This window comes from Dinoponera quadriceps, unplaced genomic scaffold, assembly GCF_001313825.1.
Source record: "Dinoponera quadriceps isolate SergipeBrazil2010 unplaced genomic scaffold, ASM131382v1 scaffold5013, whole genome shotgun sequence".
NCBI lineage: Eukaryota > Metazoa > Arthropoda > Insecta > Hymenoptera > Formicidae > Dinoponera > Dinoponera quadriceps.
This window is the reverse complement of record NW_014558950.1, coordinates 1-14,374: the sequence shown is the minus strand read 5'-3', so window position 1 is coordinate 14,374 and position 14,374 is coordinate 1. Positions and strand designations below refer to the sequence as shown.

Genomic DNA, 14,374 nt, shown 5'->3' with positions numbered 1-14,374 from the left:
TTATGGATGGCAATGCGAAATTTTTCCCATATACACAACATGTGAAAATATTTATTGATACCTTAGAAATCCAGTGAATTATAATTATAGGATATAAATATTTGCCAAATATTAGGATAATAAATACAATATTAAACTATTCCATACTGTTTCCCACATCTTACCAACTGGCTTATGTCCATTCATAGCAAAGAAAAGTTGAATTTCATTATCCACATTCCATTCTATTNACCTTAGAAATCCAGTGAATTATAATTATAGGATATAAATATTTGCCAAATATTAGGATAATAAATACAATATTAAACTATTCCATACTGTTTCCCACATCTTACCAACTGGCTTATGTCCATTCATAGCAAAGAAAAGTTGAATTTCATTATCCACATTCCATTCTATTTCATCAAATGAGGTTTCTGTTTGTTTTTCTTTCATAGCCATTTTAAATCAATTATAAGTCGTTAAAAGTCTGACTGACACTCGTCAAATTAGTAATACAATCCTGATGATATTAATTAAAATTTATTTTTTGAAGTAATTGGTTGTGAAATAGATAGTATTTTTAATTCCTTGTACTGCGTAAATAATACTTGTTAGAATTTAAAACTTATTAAAATATATTGTGGTAAATATTTTTGACTGAGCTTGGTAAGTATCATAGAGTTTATTGAAAATATGCTTCTATACAATGCTAAGAAATAATAAAGATTGAAAAATTATAAAATTCGCCAATGTAATAAAAATAATTAAACGTTAAAAATGACAATAGGAAAATGATTATAATATAGATACGATAGAGTATATGTGCGGTATACACACATATACTTAAACTTTAAACTTTTGTGTGATTTCTATTACAAGAACCACTAAATTTATCGAAAAAGTTTAAACATTTACAATAACACAATACCACTAATGCCGTAGTTAAACAAGGTTATGTCCATAAGTAAAGCAATCTCTCTCTTGGTCTGTTCTTTTTAGCTGAACTGGTGCACACAGTGCATAAAGCAGATTGAATTGAAATTTGACCAATCAGTGCAAGTTCACTAAATTTCACTAAACTTGAATTCAGTTCACTTTATACTGATTGGCTAAATTAAATCTCAATCCCCAATTCATAGTCTGGTATGGGCTTAATAGAACTACGGAATAAAGAATGCGTTTTAGAAGCAACCAATTAGTGCTACTCCGCTCTTTTCTATCAGGCAAATTTTGTGTGCTGATTGGTTGCTTCTATGACGCATTCTTTATTCCGCAGTTCTATTACTCACCGTGTAATTTCATCCTAAAAGTCTCCAATACAAAGCTGCATCAAACACGCTATTTTCAGCACATTGAAGAAGTCGTGTTCGTACTTAAGGTTTTTGCATCCAATCAGGTTTCAATCTGTCGACAGTCATTGAGATTGAGATGCTAAAAAAGTAGACAAATTGAACAGTTCTGCTTACAACTTTAATTAAAAAACGGTCAAAATTATCGCAGCCCGCATTTGCTATGTGCAAATAAATATAAAGAATAGTTAAATTATGCATCAGATGCAACGGGCTGCATCTGTTGCAAATAAAAGAATACACCCCTTGTGTCAGACTTAGCGATGATTCAGTGAATTACAAAGCAATACGATTGGCTAAAATAAATTTGTCCAATAAAGTAAAGGTGATAAAATTCCGAGAAAGCTATGTCTTCAATTCTTGGAGGTAGATTCAACTTAGCCAATTCCAAAATTAATCTATCAGATTCATTAGATGTGGACATTGAAAAATAACATGTTGCGTAGTTTGCGCAACATGACCACAGTCACAGGTGGAGCTATCTACAATGCTAACATCAAAAAGATGCTAGTTCTCATAAGTGGGATCGGATGCGATTAATAACTGTAAAAACGAATCTCGTCTCTTAGCATCATAGAACCATGGTTTATTCAATTTTCGCTCAGTTCTATTAAAATACCTGTAACTTTGTGCATTCTTTGTTCAAAAAGAAAATTACATGATTTCTCAGAACTTTCTAATTTAAATTTAAAGAAAATATTAAAAGCAAAGTATTTGTCTTCAGACGCTTGTTCCTTGGAGTGAGCAGCAGAAAATCAACGATATCGTTGACTTATAATCCGATATGCCCTGGAGATCAAATAAATAAGATATTAAAATCCGCCTGTCGCATTTCATTTAAAGTCCTCTTCAGACGATAAACAATAGGATGCTTATTTCCTTTATAATCGGGTGTATGCATAGAGATATTATAGATAGAGGGGGTGAACTATACGGGCTCGTGTAAGTGGAAGCGTCGGTTGAATAGAAAGAGAAAGAAGGTGAATTTGACCTCTTCTCTCTCTCGCACACTCTTCTGATTGGCTGCGGCGACGCCGCATATATAGATATACTTCCACCTTAACACTTTCACAACCGCTGACACCAATGTGGTGTCATGGGCAGGCCAGTCGTTGTATGCCGGTGACACTCATGTGGTGTCATTGGTAGGCCAGTCGTTATTTGCCGGTGACACTCACGTGGTACCATTGATAGGCCAGTCGCTATTTGCCGGTGACTCCCACGTGGTACCAGTGGCAAGCCACTTGCAAAACTTTTCTTAGCACGTCATAATAATGTTAATTGTTTCATGAATTTACGTAAAGTTTTTTCTTCCAAAATATTGCCGGCGACGTTTCACTGCGCTAACATGCGGTTGTGAAAGTGTTAAGTAGGCGGGAGAGGGATAAGTGCAACAAGAAAAACAAAGCAGACAGCAGACAGTAGCTTTAAGGGGCAAAGCGGTAATACTAACTACACGTTAGTATCATACATTTTAAAATAAAAGTTCAATAATACACATGCAGGATGCCTATAACTTGCATAGTTTGCAAGAAGTTCCACATTCCTGGTAACTCTACTAGTTTTCACAAGTACGTACAACATAAATTAAATCTGACATTAATATTGTTTGAGAAAATTTTGGTTGTGTTTCTGTTTATCAACTATACAATTATTTCACAAAATCCAGGTTTCCAAGTGACAATATACAAAGACAAAAATGGATGTCTGTATTTGGACTTTTATCCATCACAAAAAGTGCTACAATATGTAATGATCATTTTAATGATGACGCATTTCATCAAACAGATGGCTATACAAGAGTCAGACGATTGGTGCCAGGTACTATTCCTGTGAACAAGTCAGTGGATTCCATCAAAACAAATATTAAAGTGGAGAATAACACAACAATTTGTAATACAAGGACCAACTTAAACTTAGAAAAGTCTGAGTGTGTAAATATGCAAGTTGAGGAAAATCTAAAAGAAATTGGAACTGAACTCGATTCTTCTTCATTGTTGATGGTACACAAAGAAGTTGAACAAATCAAAGAAACAGTGTCTGATTTAAATGCATCCATATCTTCACACGCTGATGTTGAAGACCAAGACAGTAATAGGTAACAATACTTTGATGTTTATTTAATGTAAAATTTGACGTATTTATGAAATTTTAACTCATTTATGTATTAATTTTTTTAGAAAACGTTCAGCAAATGATGTTATTGAAGACATTCCTGTGAAAAAAAAAGATTGAAAGACAGTTCGAGCTTAGAATGTTCAAAAACAAAAATAAGATTCATGGATGGATATGTGACAAAATATTTGTGCAGAAAAGACTTTATATCAAACGAAGCGTGGCAGCGATTTTTGAGTTATAAAGTCTGCCAAGAACATCATATTGAAGCTCTCCAAAAAAAAAAATCAAGAGTCGAGAAAAAAATACTTAATTTACGGGAGATGATATCAAGTTTAAACAAAGAAATTAAGTCTGCTGCAGAATTCATGAAGGTTTTTTAAATTTCTTTTTATACCAGCTGTGGAAGACACGATAAACTGTATTATCGAACATTGCTCACCTTTCCTTTACAGTATAATTATAAGCATTACATACATATGATCATGAAAATTAGATTTTTTCTCATACATAGTATAATTATTGTACATTTTTTACACTTTATACATTATGTTACTCGTATATGCGGTGTCGCCGCAGCCAATCAGAAGAATGTGCGAGAGAGAGAGAAGAGGTCAAATTCACCTTCTTTCTCTTTCTATTCAGCCGACGCCTTTTCAGTCGACTCCCCTCCTCTATCTATAATACCTCTATGGGTGTATGACGGAAAAGGTGAACACTTCTAGAATTCGATATAATAGCACATCCGGAAGATGTCCTTTCAGTAGCTCAAAGGTAGATAATAATGCAAAGGCTTCAATGTCGATAATTAAACAGAGATTGACATTCTTAACAATGTAAGAATTATTAAATTCAAAAAAACAAGAATATCTGGCAGAATCTGAATTAGTTTTAGATCCATCGGTATAGATCAAATAAAAATTTTTATAGGTAACAATCAAATCATCAAAAATCTTATTGGCATGAAAATGAACATTTTTAAGCGTAAAGAAATAGATGTATTGAACGCCATCCTTAACAGTAATAGGAAAGAACGAATGATCTTAGAGTGTAGCCGAACAACAGCTCCGCGACCTGTCTTGAAATCCACCGAAAAAGGGAAAAATCTAATTTCGAACATGTTCTCCAGGGAATCAAGAGGATCGGAATTAAAAAGCTTCAGAGAATATTTCAATAGATAAATCGTCAATTTAGTAAAGCGAAAGATTTAAGTTAAATATATATTTATAAATGTAAATATCTTTCTTATCTGTGTTTTTTTATATATATTTTTTCAACAAAATAAAAAAATATTTTTAAGTATTAATTTATTATTGAACTTAAAACGACAGATTTCATTAATTTCAATTTTTTTCTATTAAATAATTTATTAATTTTTCTTTATCGTGAGTAACTATCAAAATTCATGCAGTTGCATTTTGATCAATACAGGTTCTCATATCTCTCTATGCCATCGGTATGACGCATTTCCTAACTTTACAACAGTGGTCCTTTAACATTTTATAATTTTTCTTCTAATTGAGAGCAACGACTTTTACTTTTATATTCCTATTTTACGCACTAAAATACATAATATTACAAAGTTTCAGCCAAATCGGTGAGGAAGTCCCTTTCCTTCACAAGTACCGTAATTAAGACTAGATAATTGAGAATAGATCAAAATAGACGATTACGGTTGACACTTTTAACCCATCAGTTTCCAAATGAATTGAAACCACAAATTTCTGTTTCCTCTTAGGAAATCTCATGTTTTGGAACCTAAGGAAACCAAATTTATAAGTTTTGAGAATTTATTTATTTTTTTTTCGCTTTTATTCAATGTTGACAACTTGTTTTAAAGTCACTAGTATCTAAACTGAACACTTAGAGCTATGTTATAGGTTAGCAGTGTTATATCGATGGTTTATAAGTCAAAAATATTGTGCCATCTGGAGGGTGCATTGGGAACTGACGGGTTAATGTAGCAGATGCAGTTTGTATTACGGTGTCCAATCGAACGTGTCCAATCGATTTGTGTCCAATCATAACGTGGTCAATCAGAACCCATTCAGCTCCCTCTATGCCAATGCAATTCCGCTTTCGGTCTTTTTCCGTTTGTTGCTGTTGCTCTAGTCGGATATAACGTCTCCGTTTCCACTAGGGCATTAGGAATTACGTTTGCTCTCTTGTTTTAGATTCATCTGCATTCATCGGCGCTACCTGGGATGAGAGCTCTGCGTTAGGATAGAAATACGAATGTAGCGAAGAATTAAGCAAAGAACAATGAAGACACGACCAAGTTTGTATAAATATAAGCATACGTTTATTATAGTTATTAAAAAATTATAATGGAAATATATGCGTCAATATGTATATTCATAATATAATAAAAGTATATATGTATATATGTGTATTCTCGTGTATATACACGATATTAACTAAACATATATGATGAATAGATATAAGATTATATAAAAAAAGATAAAACGCTATTCGTTAACGATTCCGATGCTCAAACAACAAGTAATATTTTGTAAAAACAGTAAACTTACACAATGATGAACGAGAAACGGCGCAACGCTCAGTTAAGGCAATTTATTAATTTTTTTTCTTAAGACTGGAGACTGCGATTTCACAAATTACTCACGAAGAAGCCTAAGTTATACGATGATCTGACGCAGACTGCTGCTTCGGAAAAAGACAAAGCGAGACTTTCTGACCCACCCGAGTCGAACAGGAAAAAGGGTTTTGGGCGATCGGAGCCTCAAAGGGGTTCCGAGGCGTAATGTTTATAATTTCGTTATCTTTCACTCGACGCATTGACAATTAGATTATACCGCTTTAGTTATCATATACGATAAAGGCATTCGTTGATAGTTTGCGCTCTCCTTGAGTTCGAGTTTGCTCTCGCATTAACAATTATTACAATTCATAAGAGCATGAGGAGTCTTTATGATTCTGTTGATTATAATTTATGAAAATATGATGAACTTTTATGGTTCCATCGGCAAGTTTAACCCGTCAGTTCCCAAATGAATTGAAACCACAAATTTCTGTTTCCTCTTAGGAAATCTCATGTTTTAGAACCTAAGGAAACCAAATTTATAGGTTTTGAGAATTTATTTATTTATTTATTTATTTTATTTTTTTCGCTTTAATTCGGTGTTGACAACTTGTTTTAGAGTCACTAGTATCTAAACTCAACACTTAGAGCTATGTTATAGGTTAGCAGTGTTATTTCGATGGTTTATAAGTCAAAAATATTGTGCCACCTGGAGGGTGTATTGGGAACTGATGGGTTAAAAAGTGCACTAGTTTGGTTAAGATAATAATACTCGTGATTGATTTATGTTATTATATTGTTACGCCCGTGTCTTGATGCCCGCGCTTTTAGCACCCTGAACATACAGCTGATTCTCTTGGCAACGAGTCATAAACAACAGATGATCAACGTTGACGGATAAACAACGGGTTAGAGAGATTCTCTCTGGGGCGGTTGAGTCGTCGTGACGTGCGCGACGGTCTTTAACGAAAGAGAGAGCTTGAGCCTGCGAGTTACGTGTGCTTCCTTGTAAATAGCAAATATAGTTGAAGTTGTTTTCTTTTTTAACATTGTCTCGTCTTATTTTCCCCGCGCGAGCGTAACAATATGTTTTACAGCAATCATGAAGCTTCCTAGAATGATTATTAAATCTAGCGTCTGTTAAAAGAGATGTATCTTAAGGCAATTTCCTGTTAAAGCGATATAGGGGAAAATAAATTATAACGAAACACAATCATTGGCGCATTTATTGAAGCTCTCCACCAATCCAGTGCGTCTAGAGCTTCGGATTTTACACGGGACGTTACACGGATCATACCGGGATTGAAAATTTATTAATTTTTATCAAAGATAATCCTTTTTCTTTCTCAACGTACATCTGAAAAATCGGTAATTAGTTTAGCCACGTCAACGAAATATTGCGATATAGGCATGCTTCATGGTATTAAATCATGGTATTAAATAAATATAAGTATTAAATTTTCGTTTTACTAAAGTGTGTGCGATGAGTCTATTTTATACTAAAATGAAAACAGTGAAAAATAGCGAAGGCCCCTACGCAAGGTATGTTGTTATCTAATAATTTACTTATTTAAAATATTGTTATCTGAATTTATAATTACTCCATTATTTTTTATATTAGTTATATTTAGTTATTCAGTTTTAGTATAAGATAGACTCATCACACATATTTTAGTAAGACAAAGATTTAATACTTATATTTATTTAATACCACGAAGCATGCTTATATCGCAACATTTCATCGGTATAGCCCAAGCAGCACGTAAACGTTCGAGGAATATTCGTTTTACGTTCACTTGGTTTGGTGATATTCAAATAAAGTGGGAATGTTCGAAGAACATACGTTTTAGAACCTTTATATCCTATGTAGCAAAAGTGTCGCAGTATCACAATTATGCTGCTCTGTTACAATTCCATTTTTTAATTAAAATATATACTTGACGTTTGATTATGTCTATTTATTTAACAAATTATTAAAAAAATATATTAATTGCTAAAAGATATTAATATATTAATATATTAACAGATATTAATATATTAACACATTGCATTTGGATATATTTCGCCACGGACTTACACGTGTAGCGGGCGTTTTTTCGTGAATTTCACGGGAGTTTGGTATTCAGTAAAATCACAATAAATCGATAACTACTTTGTTTTTCTCAACGAAACTTTTTTTATTTTACAGTTAAATATATGTTCTACGATTATTTAAAAAAAAACTACATTTTTTTTGAATAAGTAAATGTAGAATAATGAACTAAAAATGAAAGGAAAGTAGACAATTTTTAATTTTACTATTTATTCAAAAATATTTTTTCATAACAACAACTAGAAATAGCCAAATTTCGTTTTATCAATGTTGTAATCAATAATAAAAGAAATAAGTTTCAAATTTACAAAACACGACTTGTACGTTCTGAAGCTATTAAACCAAGTAACTCAACAAACTAAACTTCTAAAAAGAAACAATGGAAATCGTTGCCTAGCAACACAAACACAAATACCGTACACACTTACAATGCCCATCGTATTTCTACGATACACGCTCTCCAGCACAAATCTACTAAATACATACTTTTACGTGACTCGCGTTCTAGCGACAGACTGCAAAAAACGTAAAAGTATATTTCCCGCATGCAATGTATTAATATATTAACAACATTAATATGTAACAGAGCAGCATAATTGTCATACTGTGACACTTTCGCTACGTAAGATATATATTAAAGGTTCTAAAACCTTGTAATACGTTCTTCGAACGTTCCTACTTTGCTTAAATATAACCAAACCAAGTGAACGTAAAGCGAACGTTCCTCGAACGTTTACGTGCTGCTTGGGAACCACTTGGGCTAGATAGCATTTATCCTATGCTCTTACAAAAAAGACTATTAGAAATTACTAGACCCATTAACAAAGATCTACAAGGCTAGTATTGTACTGAGACATATATCTAAGATTTGAACGGATACTAGAATGACCTATACCCAAACCTAAAGGAAATAGCCACGTAGTGGCGAAAGATAGATAGATTATCCTAGATAAACCTAGCAATGTCTTATTCCAATGAAGAAGCATATGATATGCTGCTAATTTTAGGTGAATGTCAAGGCACATTCACTGCAACAGAAAGATTATGGCAAGAGCGTTATTCTAATCGAAATCTTCACTCGCGAAATGTTTTTTCACATTTAGCTAATCGAATGAAAATTAAAGGTGTCGTTCAGTCTGAACATAACAGAGATAGATCCGTCGTCCAATTAAGGATGAAAAAATAGCGGAAATTCTTACATCGGCAGAATTGAACCCTCATAATTCCTTAAGACGCCGAGAATGAGATTCTGGTGTCAGTCGTGACATTATCTGCCGCATTTAAAAACAATAAATTTCACCCTTATAGAATGTCCGTTATCAAGCGTGGAATTATAACGATTTTCGACGGAGACTTGCATTTTGCAACTGGATAAGACAGCAACCACCTGATTTCCACTTGAAAATTTTATTTTCTGACGAATGTACATTTAAAAGTGATGGATCTGTTAATACTTGGAACTCTCGTTATTGGGCACAAATTAATCCTCACTGGCTGAGAGAAACGGATCATCAAGTCGTTTGGAAAGTCAATGTTTAGTGTGGTATTATTGGAAGTGAAATTATAAGTCTTGTTTTCTTCGATAAATATTTAAACAGTGATAGATATTCCGCTTTGATAGAGACAGATCTTCCTGTCTTATTAGAAAATTTTCCTCTGCAATTGCGCTCGAATATGTGTGTGGTTTCAACAAGATGCATGTCCTTCGCATACATCGAGAGTTACTTGTGCAGCGTTAAATGCTATGTTTCCCGACAAGTGGATAGGCAAATACGGTCCGATCAATTATCCACCATAATCACCAGACCGTCTTTGATTATTATTTTTGGGGAAGGATAAAAGACTTAGTCTATCATGAACGTCCGACTACGAGGGACAATATGATTCGTAGAATGGAATTCGTAAAATAAGTGGAACAATTCGATCTTGAGGTGCTGAAGAAATTCTTCGAGCAACCAATTGCTTTCAAAATAGAGTAAATGCTCGTATCGCAGAGAATGGTGATCACTTTGAACACTTAGTCGCTTAGGCAAATATACACTCTTTCATCCCAGAATCGTGAGAGGTAAGGGGATTCATATTAATCTAGCACCCCAAACATGAGAGACAAAAAAATAATAAATTTGTAATAAGCAATTACACAATTTTTTTAAAGATAATTATGTGTTTTTATTACACCGATTGATTAGTCTCATCATGTTGTGCATAAAAGTATTAGGATTACCGAAAACTGAATGTTTTACAAGATATTTTGTATTTTGTTGAAATGTTGACATTTTCAAGTCTTATAACTTAAAAAGTTCTTAATGAAAAAATATTTGATTATATTGTTTTGGAAAGTTCTCAAAATAAGCTACAAGAATGTGCAATGAAAAAATGTACCATTTGGAAAAATCAACGTGAGTCCTTCATATGACTTTCAAATGACTATTCAAGATCAAATCAATGATACCATCTTATGTACACCTTGAAGCCATACAACTTTTGTCTGAAACGTTTTTTTTCTAAAATACTCCGTTTCCAAGATAAAAGGGATGTACGAAGGGAGTCTCAGACACTCTGTATATCAATCAAACTTGACAATATGGATTGGAGAAATATTTAACATGTTTTAGTTAATTTTAGAACCAACAATAAATTATAGATCTGATGCTTTTTTACATAAGAATATAATTTAGTTTCAACTGTGATTTCTCAAAACAATTGAATAAAAAACATTAACTTGACTAATATCAAAACGGACTACAGTTTTACCCTCCTGATGTTCAAGTAGTTTATGTTAAAGTAACATTGGACTGATTTTCCATAATAGACTTACAGTATCCATAACGTGGATCGTGAATTAATCATCTACTATCACGTATCCACGTGGATAGTGAATTAAAATGTGATGCTTAGGTTTCAAGTTGTTTGGAGAAAATTCAGAATGAAATAACAATCTTCAATCTCAACTTATAACAAGCAATAAATATTCGCATAAATTACTTTGTATACATATTTACTATTGTAATTAACGTAAGAAATAATTACCAATGTGTATCGTTTCTATATATTCAATGACCAATCATAAGAAGAATACACCTTATGAAGCACAACATTTCAGTAGCATTCATTATTATAAATGTACGTTTTATATTTCAACAGGTCTATGTTTTCATTCTTATCGTAGTGAAAACTTTTTATAACATTATTCAATTTTATAAGTAGAAACCTTTTATAAAAAGAAAATGATTTAAAATGAAAGCGATACCATATCGACAAATATCCAGCAATATGTAGCAAATCATGCATACTAGTATTTTGTAACATATGATATTGGGATAAAATATTAAAAACGCAAAGTTCACACCCATTTTAGATATATCGCTACATTGTAACATGTAAGAAATAATTGCTTTCCGTTCTGAGTTCACAATTACGTTTATGAAAAATTTTTTAATGCCATTAACCCGTCAGTTCCCAATGCACCTTCCAGGTGGCACAATATTTTTGACTTATAAACCATCGAAATAACACTGCTAACCTATAACAGCTCTAAGTGTTCAGTTTAGATACTAGTGACTCTAAAATAAGTTGTCAGCACTGAATAAAAGCGAAAAAAAAAAAAATAAATAAATAAATAAATTCTCAAAACCTATAAATTTGGTTTCCTTAGGTTCCAAAACATGAGATTTCCTAAGAGGAAACAGAAATTTGTGGTTTTAATTTATTTGGGAACTGACGGGTTAAATTGTATTACACAAAATCTACAAAAAAATTTGCTCGAAAGCATTCGCTGAACATCTAAAATATTAAGTTGTTCGAAAAGTTCGTTTCAAATTTCATGCGCTTCGCGTTGCTACAGTAATTAGTGAGAACGAGGGCGTTCCAGGCGATTTTATGTTTGTCAACAAACTTTCCCGGATCTATGAGCCCGTCAAGGAAACCTCGTAGACCTTCCTAAGTGCATTTCGGCAAAAATCAAGTAGAAAGATGGAGAAGCAGAAGACCCACTTTCACCATATGATGCCGTATTGCTTCCCACGTGGCTTCACGGTTTCGCAGACTCTAAATGAAATATCTTCTACGTGGAAATGCCTGTTTGAGTATGGAATGGCCAAGCCGGGACTTTACCCAAAGAAAGTTTTTTTGGACATTTGTGGGGATTTTAAAGGATTTTAAGGGCGTGGTATATTATGAACTTCTTCAACCAAAGACCGAGACCATCAACGCGGCGAAGTATAGCCTCTAGCTAAACGAACTGAAGGCTACTACCACATGAAAGCGCCTTAAACCCTGACTAACATGTGTGGAATCGTTTCCTACCATGATAACGCTAGACCTCACGTCGCAATATCCATTGGTAGAAAACTTCTGGACTTCGAATGGGACGTTCTTCCTCATCCTCTGTATTTTCCCGACTTTTCTCCATTTGACTACTACCTGTTTCTCTCTGAAAAATTTTCTCTTGGATAAAAAAATTCGGATCTTTGGTAGCTCTCAAAATTCACCTCGATCAATTCTTCGCCAGTAAGAAACCTTCGTTTTGGAGCAAAGGCATCATGCAGTTACTCAAGAGATGGGCCAAAATCATCAGTTATTTTTTGAATAAAATATTGCGTCATAAACTTACATAGAAGATTTGAAACAAACTTTCCGAATGACTTAATAGAATGTAACTTAAAATTGTCATTCCCAATAAGCATTAAAAAGAAATAAATATGAATTTCTTCACAAGAAAGATTAATACGTATGCCCTCACTTTCAACGAAGTTGGCCATAATAATAAAAAAAATAATAATTTCATTTCCGAAAATTTGTTCGTCTAAACCAAGAGTTTCCAAAGTGGTCGATTTGAACTTTCTAGGGGTCGATAGTTTCAATAAAAAAATTTGGGGGTAGGCGACAGCAAAAATAAACCCCCTTACTACTGCTATTTGTTTGTTATTTCAAAATATCTATGATTCCCATAGATACCTAATTAAGAAGTAAAATAATTCAAAAAAATATTTTTTTGATAAAAACACATCACATACCAAACTTACGAACGAAAAGGTAAAATGTGTCATTAAAAGAGTCACACGTAAGAATGCATGAAAATATATGTAGCACAAACATGTTTGTGCATTGTTTTATTGAACGTATCAAAGCAAGTGCGGACATGAAAAACCATTGCATGTCTATACTTGCTCGCGGTGGGACGAGACGATATTCGATATTAGCAGAATCTATCAGTCTTGTACGGTCATGTTTTCATAAAACACTATAAATTGGTTCGTTTGATATGACATGTACTTGTTTGTGATTTGAACTTTGTATATAATTATTTATTGAGGAGTAGTACTACGAAAAAGAAAATCAGAGGACAAAGTTTATTCGAGTTTGAACAAAAATCTTCTGTAAGTACATACTTTATTGTTTTAATCTTCAAGTAAGTACATACTTTATTGTTTTCTTTTATCATAGGGACTGTCAAAATTATTTATTAATGAAAGTTTTTATTTCTTCAGATAATAATATGACTGAACCAAAAAAGAAATGCAGACAGTACAGCTTAGACTATTTGAAGCTAAGATTTGTACCGTCATTATCAAACAAACATTTACCAATGTGTCTCATATGCGAAAAAATCTTTAGCAACGACGCTATGAAACCATTAAAACTAGCAGATCACTTGAACAGAATTCACCCTAATAAAAAAGAAAAAGATTTGTCATACTTTCAATCACTTAAAGATAAAATTCTGAAGAGAATTACGATAGATAATATGTTTGTTTCATCATCGAAGCAAAATGATGATTTATTAAGGGCATCATACAACATCTCTACTCATCATGAAGTCTGGCGAGCCGTACACCATAGGGGAGAAACTGATTCTACCGGCCGTCGCAGGGGTATTGAACACTGTACTCCACAAACCTGCACAAGATGTTATAAAAAAAATTCTTTTGAGCAATAACACAGTTCAAAGACGTATCGACGAAATGAGTCACGACGTGGAAAACTGTTTGTGTAATGATTTGCAAAAAACCGTTTTTTCCCTCCAATTGGACGAGTCAACATTACCCGGCAATGAAGCTTTATTGCTGGCATAAGTTTGCTTTATTCAAGATCAAGAAGTGCATGAAAAACTGCTTTTTGCTAGAACTTTAGAAACTGACACCAGAAGCGAATCGATTTTTAATTTAATGGAGCTATTTTTCATGGAAAAAACGATTCTATTGACAAATATAATATCTGTTGCGACAGATGGAGCACTAACTATGTTTAGCGTTTACCGCTATTTAAGAAAGAACGTGCACACAATAATGCTGG

At 33.1% G+C, this 14,374-nt stretch overlaps 1 protein-coding gene and 1 pseudogene across 2 annotated transcripts; both read left to right on the top strand.

Annotated features, from left to right (window-relative positions):
* Positions 1-2,363: 2,363 nt before the first annotated feature.
* Positions 2,364-5,784, top strand: LOC106749998. Of its 2 annotated transcripts, XR_001374899.1 has the most exons (4): positions 2,364-2,902; positions 3,001-3,429; positions 3,512-3,820; positions 5,621-5,784. XR_001374899.1 is itself a non-coding variant. In XM_014629995.1 (3 exons), the coding sequence occupies exons 1-3, from the start codon at positions 2,838-2,840 to the stop codon at positions 3,564-3,566; spliced, it is 549 nt and encodes a 182-aa protein (XP_014485481.1). In that variant the 5' UTR covers positions 2,364-2,837; the 3' UTR covers positions 3,567-4,725. The 2 variants fall into 2 exon arrangements, 1 of the variants encoding a protein (XP_014485481.1); XM_014629995.1 differs by lacking the exon at positions 5,621-5,784 and having other exon boundaries at positions 3,512-4,725.
* Positions 5,785-9,041: 3,257 nt separating this feature from the next.
* LOC106749997 lies at positions 9,042-10,655 on the top strand (annotated as a pseudogene).
* The last annotated feature ends 3,719 nt before the right edge of the window (positions 10,656-14,374 follow it).